This window comes from Anser cygnoides, chromosome 1 (assembly GCF_040182565.1).
Source record: "Anser cygnoides isolate HZ-2024a breed goose chromosome 1, Taihu_goose_T2T_genome, whole genome shotgun sequence".
Lineage (NCBI taxonomy): Eukaryota > Metazoa > Chordata > Aves > Anseriformes > Anatidae > Anser > Anser cygnoides.
In genome coordinates, this window is record NC_089873.1 from 138,652,091 (window position 1) to 138,673,309 (window position 21,219).

General features: G+C 38.6%; 1 protein-coding gene across 3 annotated transcripts in view; it reads left to right on the top strand.

Annotated features, from left to right (window-relative positions):
- LOC106035751 (interleukin-5 receptor subunit alpha-like) overlaps positions 1-14,014 on the top strand; it is a 47,239-nt gene extending 33,225 nt beyond the window's left edge. For 2 of the 3 annotated variants that reach the window (XM_013180791.3, XM_048081158.2), the window contains 3 exons: positions 205-349; positions 4,323-4,410; positions 6,194-8,757. In XM_013180791.3, coding sequence (XP_013036245.2) covers positions 205-349; positions 4,323-4,410; positions 6,194-6,791 — 831 coding nt within the window. In that variant the 3' untranslated portion in view covers positions 6,792-8,757. Of the gene's footprint in view, positions 1-204; positions 350-4,322; positions 4,411-6,193; positions 8,758-8,984 lie in introns of those variants that run through there. The other variant, XM_013180792.3, reaches the window with a different exon arrangement.
- The last annotated feature ends 7,205 nt before the right edge of the window (positions 14,015-21,219 follow it).

Genomic DNA, 21,219 nt, shown 5'->3' on the forward strand with positions numbered 1-21,219 from the left:
TTAAACCTGAGTTGAGTTTTAATACATGCCAGCTAAAAGACAGATTGTGTCTGATATAAACACTTTTTTCTAAAAATCTCTTTTTACTAAGCTTGATATATAAGTAACATTGTAGTTAAGTAGTATTTGACATCCATAGACTTTTATCTGTTTCAATTGCAATGTGAAATCACCTAAAATAACCCCTTAAACCTGTCTTGATAGATTGTAGATGTTGCTGCAGAGAAATATGAGTATCCACTTCACAGGCCAGCAAAGAAATGTACAGCGCAAGTGAGGGCAAAGAAAGAAGTATGCATAAGAAACAAGATATGGAGTGACTGGAGTGAACCAGTGATTATTCATGATGGTAAGTTATCATGTATTTATCATTCATAACTCTTATCATTATATGTTAGTATCATTTAGCATATTTACTTTCTGTTCTTTTTGCTGTACTGTATTATTATTACTGTACTGTAGCAGTATGTGGAAGTCCATGCCATGCACCAGGTTACACAACTCTACATGCTGTGGGGAGATGTACTCTTTGATCTAATGGGTTGATCTAATGGGTTAATAGCACAGGACTGTTCTCCCAGTGTGATTTTTGGCAGCCTTTAGAAAACAAAAATGGTCAGCAGCTGCATGGCTCACAACATCCCCCTGCCTGTTCTGCAATGGACATCTTTACGGATGCTTTCAGCTGAAGACAGTAAGCTAAGAAACACATGAATGTCATAAAGCTCATCAAATCATGTAGTCCCTAAGGACTAAATTTAACATATTTCTATTACTGTATCAGGAGAATAATTTCTCATCTGACAGAGATAGGAAGTAGTTACACTCACATTCAAATATATGTGCTCTGGCTCCCAGTTTGCTTTAGTACAAATTAAACAAGAACCATGTTTTTTCCTTCACCTCCTATGACTAGATTTTAACATTCATATGCTAACAAGTGACTCTTGTGCTTTCCATGATTAGAAAAATGCCTCCAGGTACAGCAGCTTCATAATGTCAGGTTGGGTAAAGGGGAAGCTGGATAATGGAATGAGTAACACTCAATATTTACGTAATGTAGATAGACTTGTCTCTGCATGTTGACATGAAAAACTGTTCAATACTATTGTTAATAAAATGATACAAGATAAATATTTAATGCAACAGACTGTATTTTTCGCATATGTCTTTTTGATTCATTGAGTTTCAAATACATGTTTATTTGAAGAGACAGGTAATACAAGGCCAGACATTGATATTTTTGCAATGGATTGAATGTAAATTCAGTCATAGGGTTTATATGATGCAGTCTGTCTACTCCACCAAATGCCTTGCCACATCCCACTATTCTGTTGGCACCTCTCAGCTACCATCTCTGCGGTCCAGATTCATTCACTTCATTTCAGAAGCATTTCATTTCTGAAATACTCAGAGAGAGGAGCTTCATGTGCTCACTATGGTGAAGGAGAGGACACATTTCAGCCCATCAGATATTTGAATTGGCCTTTGGAAATGTTTCTTTCTTCTCATCGAAGAGAGCATGAGCTTTGGACATTAGCATGCAGAGAGGTCTTCCTGGTGCCTCATGTCAGGCTGATGTGTAGACAGTGGAGGGAGGGGAAATTAGAAGGGCTTTTCCTAGTAGGGAAATGTAGGTTTACTCATTCTCTGCCAGCCCCTCACCAGAAGAAGGAAATGGAGTTGAGCAGTCATCCACCCTGATTCCAGCCTACCAAGCCTTGCTTTCAGCAGCTGCAGCTGTCCGACTGTTTTCAACACCACTGGTTTCCCAACTTTCTCTACAGCTGTTGTTGGAGCTTAACAATCACAGCTTGTTTCCTTTCCTTCAGAAAAGTTTGTGGAAGAAAAGACTGCCATTGCATATAATATGTCATATCTCCACGTGTTCAGTGCAGCAAGTTGATTTACCTCTGGAGCATACTGCACATATGCACAAGTTCATGTAATATACCAATTTCCCTTCTTCCTTCCTGTATTCAGAGAGGATTAGTGGCTTTTGTAAAATGAATCTGTGGAATACATTACACTGAAGGATCACATGCTCAGGCAAACTTCTTTAAGCATCTATGTTGATGCCTAGAAAGAGTTTTCTGTCCATTTTATTTTGTATTCTGTTGAAATGATTTTGGCTGCTTTTAATTGGGAATACATATAATAAGTAGACATTATGTAGTGCATTTTAATGCTGCCTAGATTTTATTTATTTATTTATTTATTTATTTATTGAACTGTTATTATTAGTATAATTCATGGTAATTTCATGCAAGTCACATACCTAATTTCACAGACACAGTTATTTTTAAAATATTGAGACTTCCTGTGTAGTAACTTGAAAGGAAAAACATCCATTCAGTATTTTATTTTGGAATGTGTCATTTTTTCTGCTGAAAGTTTTGAAGCAATGTGGACTGACCTGCTTTTTGTTTACTTCCACATGACATTCTGATGTTTCATCTGGAAGTTATGTTACATTTCTTTAAGAATGCATTTTTAAGAGGCATTTCATCCTGTACTTAAAAACGCTGAAACTTCAAAATGAAATAACATAATTCAAGACATAACTAAAATATTTGTTCAGAAATGTTCATTTGACATGAAAAGAATTTGTTAATTTTCTCATGGGAAACACATTCATTTTCCATCAAAATTAGCATATGCCCTTGAAAAATAAAACAATTTAAACTGAACTGTTCAGTATAGAAACTTTCTGCTGAAAGAGAAATGTTTGATCAGCTTTATTCATATATAGAAACTTGAAATAATTGGTCTAATTTTTAGAGCTTCTGAGCATTCATAGATCACTTTGAAGTTAATAGTAATTCAGAGGTGTTCTGAATTTTGCAGGCCAAGCCACTGTTGTTTGTGACTAAGTTTATACATTTGCATTTGAAAAAAAAAAAAAAGAGAAAAACAAAATAGCAAAACAAAATCAATCAATCAATCAATAAAAAATAAAACAACAACAACAAAACTTAAAAAGGTCTATCTAAAAGAATAAGTGCTTCTTTTTCTTTCACCTTTTCAAAATGTATGAGTTAAGAAAGCAAGAAGACCGAATGTCTTTGTGGTTTGGTTTATATAAAGACCAGTGCTTCCTCTTCTCTTGAGTGTGTACGTGATACAGGGTTAGCAACAGAAGGTTGCAGAACAGTCACCTCAAAATAAAGAATTAATGTTACACAGTCCAGAAATTGTTCAGAACATGTTTTCTGAGCACACAAAAGACAAGGGGAAAACTCTGTTTTCAGCTTAAAATGAATAAAGAATAGGTTAGTATTTTAGTAGAACATAAAGGTTGTTCTTATACTTAGTTTTACACAGAGGTTTGAGAGCTTTTTCTTGGTTTTACATCAAATTTGTGGAAATTCATTTCCTTGTTTTTAACTGCAAGTGGATTCAAACCAGAAATTTTATTCAAATCTTTTGTTCTTTGAATTTGATCTAGATTGGTCCTAAAACCATTGTTTAACTGGCCTAGGACCACTAACATTTTAAGAGCTGTTCCTACCTGTTTTTCTTCAAAGTACTTAGTTCAAAGGAATCCAAAATAGTCATGGTTCTAAAGCTAGGTATCAAACAAAAATAAAATTTGCCAAAAAATGCATTTTTGAGTCTATCAAAGACTTTGTTATTTTGGTATTTGGGGTATTTTAGAGGAATGAATGCAAGGTACAAAACAATATTTTCTGAACAGTAGAAATATGTATTTCAAAATGTTTACTTGCATTTCTTTAGGACTTAGCCTAATGTGGTTTAAAAAGATAAGTATAATGAAAAACAAATGTTGCTTCTTGAGTCAGAGAGAATATTTTGTTTGACAAAAAGCTTTTATTTTCATTTTACCTTAAATCAGTTGCAGCTGTGAAGGGGTGAGGAGGCAGCAGCATGGGTCTTATGGTGTGTGGAGATGGGAGGTGGCAACAGCAGGAATCCAGGAGCAGCTGGGGCAGCAGGAGTGTCAATGACAGATGAACAAATGGAGCCTGATATCCAGAGAAATCAGGGCTCAATGGAAACGTCCAGTGAAAGGACAGGCCATGCACAGTGTGAGAGAAATCCAGGGAAAGGAAGGGATGGAGTCCATTTGTGCAGAGGAACATGGGGATTGCGATAGCAGCAAAAGCTGAGGGCTAAAAGGAGGAGGAAAGAACAATCCCGAAGGCAGAAGCCCTTGTTCCACCTAAAAAGCTTGGTGAAATATTTCTTTAAATCTTTAGCAGTTCAGGATGGTGCAATACTTATGAGTCATTAATATATAATTCATCCATTTATGAAATTCTCTTTCCCACATTATTAACATTATCTTTCTTCTTTCTAAGAAAAGACAGTGGACATCATGCTGCTAAGCCTCACATTGCTTTGCCTTCTAATTTTCCTTGGAGGTTTGCTGATATGTGCGTGTAGAAGGTAATATACATTTCTGGAAGGTAATATAAACTGCTGGTATGAGAGAGGTCAGGGAAAAAGAGAGATGAAGGTAAGGGTCAGCAAACCATACACAATGGATTAAAGTCAAACACCAGTCTTCTCAGATGAATTATTGTTTACAAGAAACAGATCATTGTGCATTACTAGCTGTGGCTTTAACAAAGGTGTGCTAGATGTGAGACTACATCTACTGCTGAGCAGTACCTCACAGATCCCATCACAGTCCCTGGAGCTCCAGTCTCACGCCCAAATCTCAGCCATATCTCTGCCGCTGTAGATGACATTTTTCCACCTTAGTCTGACTGCTGTCTCTCACTGTGATTTTGCCCCATGGTCTTGTGAGTTCTGCTGTCAGGCCACCAGCACTAATCACACCAAAGACGAATTGCATTTCCCATGTTGCCCAAGTTCATTTCGTAATTCATGGGTATTGCCTACAACATTCTTTTCCCCTAAGATGAACAGATTACAAAAAAAAAAAAAAAGTGAAAGTCATGCTGACAGAAGGAATTTGCATTGCTGTACCATTAGTGGCCATCCACCCATCACTAATAAATGCAGCCTACTGACTTGACACCACTACTTTTCTCTTCAGTTACACATTTTTCCTATTGGCATAACAGAGAAGGCTTTCTGAGAAAAAAAAAAAAAGTTCAGGATAGTAAAATAACTCAAGATACCTTAGTATTTGGAACATGTAATATTTAAATGAAACCAGTGTTAAAAGTAAAATAATTAATTAATGACTAAAATAACTTCTGATTAGGATAAAAGAGGTTACCATACACTCTACTTTCTTTTAATAAACAAAAACTCAAGTAACTATGGCTATGAAAGAGTTAACATTAAAATACAATATCAAATGTTTCCCCATGTGCAAGTAAAACATGTAATTGAAAGCCATCTGCATCTAAACATAAAACAATATTCTGGTCAGATAATGAGGATTGCTTCTGGTCTCAAGAGAGTAATTCAGCTGGTAGATCTCTTCTGTGGTAAATTTACATAGCGTTGAAAACCAACAGATAATCCTTTCTGACGGCACAAAATGTTTTCATGGTTCTATGCAAACACCACTCACACTCAACTTGAATTGTGCTAGACTTCATCAAAGGACTTAAAAGACATCTCTGATGTAATGCCTGTCCCTGTCCTTTATGTTTCTTTCTTTGATTATAATATTATACAGGTAGTATTTTTAATTATTAAAATAGGAGTATTTTTTGTACTTGTTATAGTAGTATGCCATAAGCTCTTGCTTTTCCTGGAATTCAAATGTGTGTGCATATCTATAGAGTCCTTTTAAATCTAGTTAAAACCAGCGAGGCAGAAGAAAAGTTGGAAGAATGCTGATCAAAATGACAGTAATGAAACAAACAAACAAAATGTAGTATAGCTTTAGAAATGGTTAATGTTTGTTTAATTTAAATGTCTAAATCATTAATAATTTTTTGGCACCTATGGAAACAATCTCCCCCAAAATACTCAAGTTCCCTTTCTAGTCAGTGTAAAGAGTTCAGTATCTCTGAAAGATGTTAGGCAGTTCCTGACCATCTAAATTTAGATGTGTTCCTTAGATTAATAATTTCTTTCACACAGGTCACAGACCATGCTCCACTTGAGTGGTTATCTCCTCTCTGTGTTTAAGTTTCTTACTCAGTTAAATTGTTACCCAGTGTCCATTGCAGGTGCACCTATTGCAAAGTATTATTTAATTCCTGCAGACATTTTAGACTTGCATGTCTGTATCGCTCTCTTGTAGGTATAGATGCCTGGAAGTTTTAACCATGCCTGTTCCACATCCTACAGATAATATCAAAACTTGGTTAGCTGCAGAAGAGACTCACCACCAGGTAGAGTTTGTCTGTACTTTTTCTCTCACTACGCTGACACACATGGTATTACTTGCAAGCAGAGTGGCACAACATTGCATTTGGAACAGCAGGTCAGTATTAAGAAAAACTGGAAAAACGGTATGCAGAGTTCTTGTAATGAAGCCCCCAAAAAACAACCAACCAAACAAAAAAACAAAACCGAAAACAAACCCACAGAGTGCTTGTGCATTTTACAGGACAATGATTTCCATACAAAGGATGGAGAAAGTCCTCAAGAGAATATTATGTCAGGTATGCCTCAGAGAGAAAGGATTTCAGCATAACCACACTCAATGGACCAATGTTTTAAGGAGCAATCACCATGACTTCCTGCAGAATAGGCAATTCTGGGGTATTACATGTGTAAGCATGCGGGCAAGTTATCAAAGGAAAGAGTTTTGTGGCAAAATGCAAATCATTGGCTATTTCATAATAAGCGTGTACATACAGCAAGTAAGAGGAAGCTCAGCAATGCATGCAATATAAGCTACCTCAAGAGAGCACCTGCTCCAAGATAAATCATGTCCAGAGATATTTACTCTGGAAAAGATGATATGCTAATGGAAGTTAAGATGCTACCTTATCTCACAGCAAGTTAAACATTTTCAGTCAACTGGACAAAACAGAAAATAAATATTTCCAATATTTGCGTGGCTGTAATTAATGGAGCTCCTTAGTTGGCACATTCAACTCTTTTTATTACTGCCTGTGATTGTGTGAGTTAGAGGAAAAAATGCTTTAGTCAGACAGTAGTCTAGATCTCTATAACTTTGGTGAAGCTACACAGTAAACTGTGCTCTAGGAAGCACAGTAAGATTGTCTCTTACCTGGTTCTTCTGCAACACATGATGGAAAGGTGCAGGTGTGCCTTAACAGTGTGTTTTGGGGACATATCATTGAAATAGAAAACTGTTATGAGGAATTTCTCCATCCTGAAACATTTGTTTCAGCACCTTTTTTGATTTGTTTCATTCATTTTACTGTCCTACTCAACTCTATTGCTGTACTTATACTACAATATCTTAAAATTTTCTATTACTGTATTCAGGAATGTAACTGGCAATTGCCAGTGTAAGCTCCTATGCCACCTTCTCTTCTCCCAGGGGAAAAAAAAGTGTGCCTTTCAATGCTGTTTTTTTTTTTTTTTTTTAATTAATTAATTAATTAAAATATAAATATACAAGCATAACCACAAACCCTGACGGAAATTGTGGACCATCTAAATTCATGAATCACAAGTAGATTGTAAGACAAGGGAAGTGAGACTGCTCGCCTCGCCTCGCCTCGCCTCGCCTCGCCTCGCCTCGCCTCGCCTCGCCTCGCCTCCCCTCCCCTCTCCTCTCCTCTCCTCTCCTCTTGAGTCTCCTCTCCTCTCCTCTCCTCTCCTCGAGTCTCCTCTCCTCGAGTCTCCTCTCCTCTCCTCGAGTCTCCTCTCCTCGAGTCTCCTCTCCTCTCCTCGAGTCTCCTCGAGTCTCCTCTCCTCGAGTCTCCTCTCCTCTCCTCGAGTCTCCTCTCCTCGAGTCTCCTCTCCTCTCCTCGAGTCTCTTCAAGGCAAACATATGAAGAAATTGTTGTCTGTATGCCTGATGATATCAGAAATGGCATGTGTTTTAAACTCACACCTGGAGTTCATTCCACAAGCCTCGGGCTGGCTCCCAAGAGTAATCTGTGCTCCTCTACTTTATAGTCATCTTCTCAGAAAAGAAAAGCCCAAGAGAGCTCCAGAACTGTACTCAAGACAAGTCTTTCATTCTCAAGATTCAAAGTCATTTCTATGACATTTCTGGCCAAAATTGTTTGATTGAATTTGACCTAAAGGTGTCATATTTGCCACCTCTTCTATGCAAAAATCCTTTGGCACACTTTTCACGAGCAATGGTATGCAAAATAACTAAAAATACCCCTTGTGATTATCACATATGGACTACCAGAATGTAAAGACAAAATTATCATCAAACATACATTCTGTATCTCCCCCAACCATTGAACTGCATGCACTACTCTTCAGACATCTTTTTTGTTCACTATATAAAACAAAAAATAGAACAATTAATGACCACCTGAAAAAATTTATCAAATATTACTGACTGAGAAAGAAGACATCTCTGTCCCCAAACTATTACAAAACACCACACACACTTTTGACAGGAAGACCTCAGCATATCTATGTAGTTATCGTCTAGATGATTACTACAAGTGGCTGAGTGTTGATGGCACATCTAGGAAAGAGAAATTGAATAAAACATATGGAACAGATCAGTACCTCAGATACTGCTGACACCTGAAATAGCAGTGACTTTGGCTTTGGACATAATGTAAAGGTTAAGAAGATTGCAAAGAATGGTGCTGAGATAATCTGTTTTACCAACACATAAATACAACCACTGAAAGCTAGAGTGTGACTTTGACATAAACTCTAGGCACACAGTTATATCATCCTTCAAGGCAACAAGCAACAAAACAAGGGCTCAGAACAGTGAAGCAAATTTGTTTATGATCACCTATTATAGGGAGAGGGTAACTAATGTGATCTCTGTATCTCAGTTATCATGACAGAGGAAGTAATCTGTACTAATCCCAGATAAATCAAATAGGTATCATGCTTGTAATAAAATTCAAGCGGAATTTGTAATACCATTGAATGCAGATGTTGTGCATAACAAATTTTTTATCCAACAGAAACAAACTTCAATGCAAATGGAAATGCACTCAGAGGTTATTCTGGGAATACTAGAAGAGAATGGAGACAACATTCAACAACAGGGACATTTGAAGGAATTTGAATTAGAAGACCTGTAGGAGTGATATGCTTTCTTTATTTACATGCAAGTGTTAACTTTCTGTTAGCTGGACAATATTCTGACTGATCTAAGAAAGGCTGATACTGGAGTTTGTCTGATCCAAATAGTCTCTTACATTGTGCAACTCAAAATGAGCTCAAAAAGGCACAAACACTGCCTTGCAGTTTGTCTCTAACTACTACTGATCTTCAGCCCAGTAAAATTACAGCAGCCCAAACAGTATGATCAAATATTGGAGTCCACTTGAGTCAAGACAGAATTAAGAGTTTCTCTCCTATAATGCTGCAGTAGCTTCCAAATAATGTCCAATAAACCACTCCCTTCGGACGGGTTCTTCATACAAATCCCATGCCAACTATTCAATATCTGATTGCAGAAATAAGAAATGATGGAAGCAGCAAATGTTTATGGAAACAGCAGCAGAAACTCACAAGGGTTCTTTAAAGTTCCAAAAATAATTTTCTGAGGTACTTCATTGTGTAAGTAGACATTAACTAGAAACAGTCATGTGTGAAGACATTAGGTCTTTTAATGTGATGGACTTATTCCTTTGTAGTTAGCAAAAGCAGAAAACCTTAGACAAGGTAAAGAAAACAATATTGTTGATGTATCATAATTTTTTGAATAAATATAACTCAGAGAATTAAAAGTTCAGAACTGACTAACTATTGATATTTATTTTTCCCTATCTTTTTGAAGAAATTGTTCTCTCTAATTCGATGAAGCTGTATCCATGCAAGTTCATTTTGAGGTATATAACCGGGGCAGGCTATTTGAATTGTTAGCTAAGACAGTGTTTGTTTGACTACAAAAGAAATATAGGGCCTTGATCTTGCAAGGAAGACATGTTTGTGTAGGAGGGCAATACAAGTAAATGTATGGACTTAAGTTAATGATGGACTTAATTCTTTGGAGGGCTGGGAAGCAACCTGAAAAATCCTTGCTTTCCTTTCTGGAAAATTTCTTCATGTTCAAAACAATTTTGGTTGAAGGCAATATTTAATTTCACTCGATATAACAACTTTTGTATTATTTTAGGGACGAATATAAAAATTTTGTTTGTGAAATTTTTTGAAACATTCAGTAACTAAGGTGTTGGACTCAATGATCCTTATGGGTCCCTTCCAACTCAGGATATTCTATGATTCTAAATTAGATAAACATCTTTGCATAGTATTGATTCAAATGAATATGCCTTTTTTTTTTTTTTTGGCAACATGTCTCTCTTATCACAGGGGGGAAGACTGCACTCTTTCTCCTTTCTTTCCAAGGAGGATCTCAAGAGCACAAGCTGGAAAAACCTGAGCAATGAAAAGACTTTCATTGACTGTGTTTGCCATAAGACCAGGTTCATAAATTCAGGAAAACAAAACAAAACAAAACAAAACAAAGCAAAAACAAAAAAACAACTTTACTAGGTAGTGTTACCTTTCTTGACACAGTGTTGTGTTTTTGTTTGTTTGTTTTCTTTTTTTGTTTTGTTTTGTTTTTCACAGAAGGTAAGGGTCACCTTACCTGTGAACATCAACGCTCTTCCCCTGGTAAATATTAGTCTGGTAACTAGGCAAATCAGCAGGGAGAAGATCAATGGTAGATAGGAGGTACTGAATCAGGTTTCAGTAATGTCTGCTCCTGTAATGACAACTCCTTCTCTGACTTGAGTGCAAAGAGAAAAACAGGAATCAGCTTACTTATTTTTCTCCTAGATGGTCAGACACCTTCTCTGAGAGAAGGCAAAGCACTTCATCCCATCAGTCATGGTCCAGACCCATTTTCACAAAAAGGACAGGAAGAATTACTACTTCAGCTAAAAGTCATTACAGAAGGCATTTAGGAAACAAGTATCGTGAATTTACAAATTCCTTTCTTGGTGAGGATATAGAACTGGTATAATGAAAGAATCAGAACATATGTTTGCTGAGTGAGGTGGAGAAGTACCACACATTAGCTGAACACATCTGGAATCCAGATTTCATATAGTGAAATCAGACCTCAGTGAATATTACATTGTTCCTTAAAATAAATTTTATATACACATCTTTTATATAGTTTTGGCTTGCAGTGCTTGAAGCCCAAAACCAGTGGAAGGATTTAAAGTAAAATAGAGAACTTCTAGATTAAAGTAACTTTATCCAAAAATAGAATAATTCTTTTAAATCAAAATTGCTTTGCTTACAAGAGACCTCAGTTTTGGTTGATACACACAGTTCACCCACACACACATGGCAAATTCCAGAGGCAGACCACATAAAACACAAAAATTATAACATTAGTTGCACGGAATCCTAAAGTGCAAATTTTGAAATGAAAAATAATAACAAAATCAGTATCTGGAGCTTTATGGGAAACACTTGACCAATACATCTACAAAGCAACATAAATATTCCTTAAAACAAGAACATTATTCTAAACCTAACCCAGACCTATTAATCCAACAGTGGATTAATTTGTAATACTTACACAATGAAATATAATTATCTGAAATCTAAACTGTACAATCCTTAGTTTGGCGATTTAAGTATTTATAAAATCTCACTCATCTTACCTGGATTGCTCCTGTGAATGACACGGTTACCTTCACAACACTGCACCTTCTGGTATTCATGTGGCACAACCTGATGAGTCACTGAACAATACAGTGCACAGGGAGAGACTTCTTTTCCTCTCCACTTTGTATATGCATAGGGTTCTGGAATCAAAATCTTTTTTTTTTTTTTTTTTTTCTTTTTATGCCTGATTCATAAAGCCCTATCACGAGTAGCTATTATCATGCTTTCAACTCTGAGTGTGTACTTCGGCCATATACATACAGCACATAAGGATTTAGAGCTAAAAGTATTACTGTACATTTATGTTCCTTCCTGAACATTAGTTGACTACGTAGATATGGTTGACAAGAAGCTTGATGTGAGCTGGCAATGTGCTCTTGCAGCCCAGAAGGCCAACCGTATCCTGCACTCCATCAAAAGACGTGTGGCCAGCAAGTCAAGGGAGATGATTCTCCCCCTCTGCTCTGCTCTCATAAGACCCCACCTGAAGTACTTCATTCAGCTCTGAGGCACCCAGCAAAAGAAGGACGTGGAGGTATCAGAGTGAGTCCAGAGGAGGGCTCCAAAGATGACCAAGTGGCTGGAGCACCTCTCCTATGAAGACAGGCTGAGGGAGTTGGGGTGTTTCAGCCGGGAAAAGAGAAGGCTCTGGGGATACCTTACAGTGGCCTTACAGTACATAAAGGGGGCCTACAGGAAAGCTGGGGTGGGGATTTTTTGTCAGAGACTTTAGTGATAGGTCAAGGGGTAATGGCTTTAAACTAAAAGAGGGTAGATTTAGATTAGATATTAGGAAGAAATTCTTTACTCTGAGGGTGGTGAGGCCCTGGAACAGGTTGCCCAAAGAAGCTGTGGATGCCCCATCTCTGGAGGTGTTGAAGGCAAGGTTGGATGGGGCTTTGAGCAACCTGATCTAGTGGGAGGTGTCCCTGTCCATGCCAGGGGGGTTGGAATCAGATGGTCTTTAAGGTCCCTTCCAACCCAGACCATTCTATGATTCTATGATATTAGGTTTACCTTACTTTAGCTTCTGAAGTCACAATAGCTCTTTCCCTCTGTTTTAAAAAGATAGCTGCAAAAGGATAAAAGGAATAAGCAAAACAACCCTGATACCTAGGACTCTGCATGAAGGCTGATCAGGTTGTGTGTACTGCCATCTACAGTACACACAACCTACTTTTAATGAGAAATATTTGTGGTTTTCAAACTGGTTTGACTCAGGGTAGGTCTTCTGCTTTATCTGTTTAACTCAGGGCAGGTCTTCAGCTTTATCTGCACTAATATAATTCAAGTCATGCACCTCCCTCTCTACTTTGAAGACCTAGTCTTTATTATGGATGGAATATATTTCCGTTATTTTTAGCTTTTTCAAATTTAAGCATTTAATCAAACATATCTGGCTGGGGACCTGAGATACTGCGAGAAGACCTTCAGGGAGCACTTCATTCCAATCTTAAACAGATGTCCAAGACAGGATGAATCCTTCCTTTAGAGATGACTGTCTCTTTCTCAACAGATCCCAAATGGTCAAACTCAGATTAGATGCTGGCAAAACATACTTTTCTCGACCTATTATTTTCCGTCTATCCCTGCTCTGGCAAAAGGAGATACTTTGGCCAAAGAGCAGCTTGTCAGGTATAGCTTAAACTTCGCGTGTTTTTCCATCACATTTAAAGAAGTCACAATCATATTTCAAACCAGATTATTATACCAGCAACAGCAGTTTAGGTCAGAAACAGCCTTGATCAAGAAGGGCAGACAAGCCTGGCCTTCAGTATTTAGGTCAAATGTGAGTCCACATTTTGATTCTTTCACTGTGAGGTGGAGAGACTGGAAGACACAAGCAACTTAGACATAAGTGTACCCTGTTATAGGTTTCACCAAAGTGAAATGTATCAATTAGTTAAAGTTTGTGAGTGTGATGTGTGTATGTATGCATATGGAAGGAACATGGTCAAGAGAATGTTTCTGTATTTTTTCAATTTTATCAGAGCCAAGTGTACAGTGCATGCTGTATTCTTAGCATACTGCCTCTATTTATCAGTTACTACTCTATACATTATCTTGCTGGCATTTGAATTGCCAGTGCTAACTGACTGGTACAACTCAATCTGCTTAGAATCATAGGATCATAGAATCATAGAATATCCCGAGTCGGAAGGGACCCATAAGGATCATCAAGTCCAACTCTGGCACCGCACAGGTCTACCCAGAAGTTTAGACCATGTGACTAAGTGCACAGTCCAATCACTTCTTAAATTTAGAAAGGCTTGGTGCAGTGACTACTTCACTGGGGAGCCTGTTCCAGTGTGCGACCACCCACTCGGTGAAGAACCTCTTCCTGATGTCCAGCCTAAACTTCCCCTGCCTCAGCTAAACACCATTCCCGCGGGTCCTATCACTGGTGATAATGGAGAACAGGTCACCTGCCTCTCCACTCCCCCTCGCGAGGAAGCTGTAGACTGCGATGAGGTCCCCCCTCAGCTTCCTCTTCTCCAGGCTGAACAGGCCCAGTGACCTCAGCCGCTCCTCCTTCTAGGCCCCTCTAGGGCCTTCCCTCTAGGCCCTTCACCATCTTCGTCGCCCTCCTCTGGACACTCTCCAACAGTTTAATGTCCTTTTTGTACTGTGGTGCCCAGAACTGCACACAGGACTCGAGGTGAGGCCGCACCAGCGCAGAGTAGAGCTGGACAATCACCTCCTTCGACTGACTAGCGATGCTGTGCTTGATGCATCCCAGGATACGGTTGGCCCTCTTGGCTGCCAGGGCACGCTGCTGGCTCATATTCAACTTGCTGTCAACCACAGCCCCCAGATCCCTCTCTGTGGGGCTGCTCTCCAGCGTCTCGTTGCCCAGTCTGTACGTATAGCCAGGGTTGCCCCGTCCCAGGTGCAGGACCCAGCACTTGCTTTTGTTAATCTTCACGTGGTTGGTGATCGCTCAGCTCTCCAATCTGTCCAGATCTCTCTGCAAGGCCTTTCCACCCTCATCCGAGTCCACAACTCCTCCAAGTTTGGTGTCATCAGCAAATTTGCTCAGAACACTTTCTAGTCCACCATCCAAATCATTTATAAAAACATTGAAGAGGACTGGCCCTAAAATGGAGCCTTGAGGGACCCCACTAGTGACCATCTGCCAGCCAGATGTGGCCCCATTTACCACAACCCTTTGAGCCCTGCCTGTCAGCCAATTGCTCACCCATTGTATGATGTTTTTGTTAAGTTGTATGCTGGACATTTTGTCCAGTAGGATCCTATGGCAAACCGTGTCAAAAGCTTTGCTGAAGTCCAAAAAGATCACATCAGCTGGTTTCGACTAGATGGGTGATCTTATCATAAAAGGAAATCAAATTTGTTAGGCAGGACCTACCCATCATGAACCCATGTTGGCTGGGACCAATGACTGCGTTGTCCCCCAGGTGCGCTTATATCAAAAGGAACCAGATGGCACCTACAATGTAAATGATTCTAAAGATAAAAATGATGTTGAGAAGATAAAATGCTTTGGTGCCTGGTGCAACACTGGGTTGCACTGTGTTGTATCTCTGCATCTTATCAGAATATTGTCCCCTTGTACTCAGCTCTGGTGAGGCCGCACCTTGAGTACTGTGTTCAGCTTTGGGCCCCTCACTACAAGAAGGACATTGAGGCTCTGGAGCGTGTCCAGAGAAGGGCTACGAAGCTGGTGAGGGGCCTGGAACACAAGGAGGAGCGGCTGAGGGAGTGGGGGTTGTTTAGTCTGGAGGAGGCTCAGAGGAGACATTATTGCTCTCTACAACTGCCTGAAAGGAAGGTGTGGGGAGCTGGGGGTTAGCCTCTTCTCACAGGTAACTAGTGATAGGACTAGAGGGAATGGCCTCAAGTTGCACCAGGGGAGGTTTAGGTTGGAAATCAGGAGACATTTCTTCTCAGAAAGAGCAGTCAGGCATTGGAATGGGTTGCCCAGGGAGGTGGTGGAGTCACCATCCCTGGGGGTTTTTAAGGAAAGGTTGGACGTGGTGCTAAAGGACATGGTTTAGTGGGTGACATTGGTGGTAGGGTGATGGTTGGACCAGATGATCTTGGAGGTCTTTTCCAACCTTAATGATTCTATGATTCTATGATTCTATGATTCTATGATTCTATGATTCTAGTCATGGCAACATCTTTTTGTTAATCTCCTTGGAAAAAGCCAGAAACAGAGTTTTGAGTGTAAATTGTTTACAAACCCTATATCCATGCCTCTGGTTCTCCTGGCACCTGGCAGGCGATCAGCGACAAACCCCAACCGTTGGGCTTTGAACAAATAGTTTGGTAATACGTTTTTGGTCTTTAGTTCAGATCATCTGGAGTGATACAAACCCAGAGAACCAGTGAACACCTGTGAGTCTAAACTACCATGGCTTTACTCAGACTTCTTATTACCACCCTCCAGTTCTGTAAAATCTTCTAAAAACACAGTGATACTTAGATACTTATCTAGCTGCAGTAAATCCAAAAGGCATAAACATAAAAAAAAAAGCACATATAATAGATAAGCAAAACAAAACTTTAACGAAGAAGGGAAGAAGAGATGGAAGCTGAGGGAAGAAATGAAAGAATTAGTATTCCGGTTCACACAACAATATTTTTATGTTTTTACTCTTTTGCAAAGATAAGTCTGGGTCTAACAAGCTACCACTTCACATTTATATAGACGAAAAATAATCGTATTTTAAAGCTTGTTTGGGCTTATTTTTATTTTTATTTTTATTTTTATTTTTATTTTTTTTTATTTTTATTTTTATTTATTTTTTAACAGTGGAGAAAATGAGAAATATGGTGATTATGTAAATATTCTAGATCATGCTAGCTATCTGATAATCCTTTCATCCTTGATTTTGTTCAAGAGGCCACTATTTGGGGAAATCTTTATCTGCATTTTAAGCTATAGGACTGCTTGCCACAGGATGTTGAAAATGTACATGGGTTCAAAAAGAACTTGGTCCAAACCATGAAAAAAATATCTATTAAAGACCTGCTAGATGTAAAGACAACTATTCTGTTTCATGTGGTCCTCCAGGCAAGACACAGGGAAAATACATCTGACCTCTTCTTATATTCTTGCCTGCCACCTGCTACTGCCACTATTAAAGCCAAAATGGGCCACTGGTCAGCCTTAGGACTGATCCATTATGACCACATTTATAGAACAGCTGGAGAAACTGCTGAGGTGTGTGTTTACTGAGTGACTGATACGTTCACTACTGATACCAAAACCAACTGTATGACCTCTGTGTTCAAGTGAACAGCAATTCATCCTGTTCATGTAACATCAAAACACAAAAACACTCAGATAACCAGAGGGAACTTTGAAAATACTTCAGAAGGTCACCCAGTTCATCTTTACTGTGTTAATGTGGGGAAGCTTTATTAAACCTGGAGTTCCAGTGATAGTATGAAGAGGGGATTTATCCACTTACATCATTTCAGTAGCTTCTTGAACCACAGGGTGTTCACAAAATATTTAATTTAAAATATATTGAATGGGAAGGCTTTATCTCTAATCTCTTTTAGACATTCAATAAAAAGAAAAACATGGTGCATATACCATGAACTGTTCCAACATCTGGCAAAAATAGAAAGATGGGGATACAAGCAAAATTTTTTGTGAGTCTGAGGAGAATTTACAGTAACATGTATTCATTATATTGTGAATGTAGTCAGCTTTGATGCATTGTAAAACTGTCCTACTTGACTGAAGAGTTTCTGAAGTATATATGAGGAACTCAGTTTTATAAAAACTGTAAATTATTGGCATCTTTACATTTCTCAATGTATTTCTTTATGAAAACTAATAAAGAATAAAATACCAGAATACCTGTCCCATATGTAACATGTATTTTGGATTTCGTTAGGTAGTAGACTGTGTGTGTTAAAGGGAAAAGCTCTGTGCCTGGTGAGCAGTTGTTAGTCTTGGCAATTTGAAATCAAGAGGTTTCGAGATAACCTGCTTGGGAAATTTATGTTGCTCATCTCCTGCCATATTGCTAGGACACAAAATTTTACTAAATGTGTTCAGGAACTGCTTTCCCAGCAGTGGGAACCGGGACAATGTTGGGCTTTGCAGGAGTACATGATGCCCTGTGACCTGGTCACAGAGGTGCTAGGGCCACCTCACTGGAGAGTTACAGGTTACTGCTTCTCTACCAGCTCTAGAGCCACAGGTTAGTCTTAATGGCACAGGAAGGTCTGAGGTAGAGGCAGTACATTTCAGAAGATTAAGTTAAAAACACAGTGATTATCAAGTCTGACTGTTTTGGTAACACAGTATATCCTGTGATCTCTTTAAATGCTTTTCTAGGACACCTCAGCCCTCAGCCTGAAGCACTGTTGATGGGGTGGTACTTTGAAATGACTGGGAGCTCTTTCTTCTTACTAAAAATAATCCTTTTTGTGGTTTTTCTACACACTTTTTTTTTTTTTTTTTTAACTTGAATAGACTTTAAACACTAGATGTCAGTCAGTCACCTCACAACAGCAAATTCTTAAGCCATAGTGTATTTATCTTTGGTAGCAAACATTTTTAAAGGGAACATTAACAATTAAGTAGACATTAGATAATAGCTGCAGTAATGCCAAAGCCAGTTGCAGCAGTTATCCCACAGGGCTGTTTAGCAGACAGAAAGATCCTAGAGACAGGGAATGAGGAGAAAAACATTTTGTAGAAAGGCACTTGCATACACAGTGGTGAGAATTCATATTGTCTCTGTGAAATCCTTGTTAAACTGTTGTCTAAAGCTGCAGATGACTAATTCTTCTGGTAAACCGCTCATTTTATTCCAGCTTCTGGAGTACTTGCAGAAACTCATGTTTCAAAAGAAAGGACTCTCATCAGCTAGGATGAAAAACTGGAGCTCAAGAAGCGCTCTTCTCTTCTGCATTTTCTGCTAGCTAAGTTAGGACAACGGCAAAAGGTCATACAACTTAATTTGGAGAAGTTATGGGCCCCTCTTTTTCTGATCTTTGGAGACTGCTCTGCACAGAGCTGCACTTGCATACAGAGACTTAGGCCTGCAGCCAAGCTACATCAACTACGGTTTTGACTACTGAGGGCTGTTTTAAGCAAAATGTCTGCACTGACAATAGAGTTAAGTTTGCTTCTTTTGCCAGACCTCCAGTGGAGAGGCAGTGCAGTTGACTGGTGGTGAACCACTGTAACAAACATCCTTGGACTTCATGAGTCAGGCCCCTCAGGCAGCTCAGCTCTATGGGTCTTTAGTTTTGTGGATCTGGCTTTTCGTGTTCTGGTACCAAAAGTGATTCAAAGATACTCAGGCTGTCTCCATGTATTAATGATATACAAGGGGAGCTGTTTGCTTAAGCACTGCCGTGTGACTACAGGCAGATGTCCTGCCTCAGGACCCAAACTACTATGTTCTCACTGAGCTCCCAGAATGGATATGTGGGGTGGGATCCTGCTGCCTCTCTGCTATGTGACTTGGGCACCCAGCTTTCTGTTCAGGTTGTGTCATGGATCTGTCTAAAACGTTCACAGCTTTACTAGATGTCAGGGCATATGCATCGTCTGTGGCATCTAACCAGTGTCTTAAATTTGGGTTTATAACTGCTGAGTTTTTTTTTTTTTTTTGTCATTCTCTTCACTATGTTTTGATTCATTAATCTCAATAAGCCTACAAAAATCTGTTATGTATTCTTGAAACACATTCAGACTGCCTTTTTTTTTTTTTTCTGGAATCAAATATATTTATAATTTTGAACACTCAACTAATTTTAAGACAATACCGCTGTGTATCTTGAATGGAAACCTACTCCAGAGTGCATGAAGAAATGTATTCTACAATTCTGATCTCTCCACATTTATAAATATATTTAAATTATATATTTAAAATTACTGCATCTCAGTTGTGACACTTTGAGGAGAAATATATTTTATCAGATTCTGACTGCAAAATAGACATTTCTTTCAGCTAATGTATGAGGTACCAGAGTCCTGGATTTATGATGATTTTGACTATGTAATCCTAAGGTACCACAGGTTGGGTTAGCTCCGAAAGTCAGTGCACAGGATGAAAGAACTCCTAGGACATGTCATCAGAGGAGGCAGGTAACAGCTTTCAGGCTAAATAACAGGGTTGAATTTTTCACTGCTCTGTACTTTGTGAGGCAGAATATAGCCATGTGCAGGACTACCCCATGAGAGCAGTTGCATTTACACCTACTCTGCACTCATCTTGCCTGAGCATAGGTCACTGCAAAAGGCAAGAGCAATGGAAACCAGTCCCTTTGATCTCCAGATGATCACTGCATTTGGGTCTTTTTTATATTATTTACTTTGTTTGATCTTACATCAGTGCTTTAGTACTTTTTTTTTTTTTTTTTTTCCCCTGGTGAAGAAACAGCAGTGAATTAGTTCCTCATCTTTGTACCTGTCTTCATGCTGTGATCACTTGGCCATCCTTTCTTGTTTCCTTTTCTTCATGGTAGTTTTGCACTTGCACATCATCATGATGGCTGACAGGCCCTCAAACCAATAAAATTTAGACATATTTGTATGGCAAGCCTTTTACCAAGATAAAGGCTGACTTGTGTGGAACTATATGGAAACACCTGTGCCCAAATTCATACCACTTAAGTCAGGTGCCTTTGTTAGAAAACCAGAAAGCCTCTGCAGCCCATGGAGAAAGGCAAACACCTTCAAAGCCAGGTTCATTTTACCTGAGGATGTCTGTTTGCACTTACTTTTCTCCTTTGATTGTAGAGCGGTCATGGTCTTACAACAAGAGCTCTAGCTCAACACATTAAGTTAGTTGGAATGAAGTAAGGGAAAGACATTAGCAATATCAAAACAGTTAAAAGTTGAAAATTTGAAAGACTGGGAAAAGTAGTGTAGTGGTGAATAAGAAAATGGCTCTCAAGGTGTCATGTTTCCTCAGACCTGCCATTGGAATGTGCCCTGTCTTGGACATATATACCTGCTAGTTTGAAACTTCTGTCATTTTCATAATTCTTTTGAGAAGACGCAAGACTGATCAATGTTATCAAAATGTCTTCCAGATTGCTTGAAATATACATTTATGATTCCATCTAAAGCTAACTCAGAAAAGTGGGATGAATTTTGGATTCATCTGCTTGGAATCTAAGATTGACCTGGTGTCATGACTACTATCTCAGAAAAGGAACTAAGAACATGATACTAAGCTGATTGAATCTGTGAGATATAGCCAGAAGCAAAAAACCTTTGACCTTTTGTCAAAATCTGGCTAAAGCTCGCTAACAGAATTAAAAGGAAAAAAGAGGTGACTGATAGACACACCTCCATATACACACAGTGTGATCAATCAAGCCTCATTTTCCTAATAAATCAGGCTCAAAGTTCTTGAAGACACTAATATTCTGAAAAATGAAATTATCAAAATACTAATATATTATGTATAAGATCAGACCTTTAATGAGGTTAAACAAACTTATTGACCTTAATTAAATCAATACTTCCTTAGTCTCATAAATATTAGAAATCTTCAGCAAATGAGCTGATTGGTGTTGTTCACACGATAATAATTTTGAAAAATAATTTCTATTTTT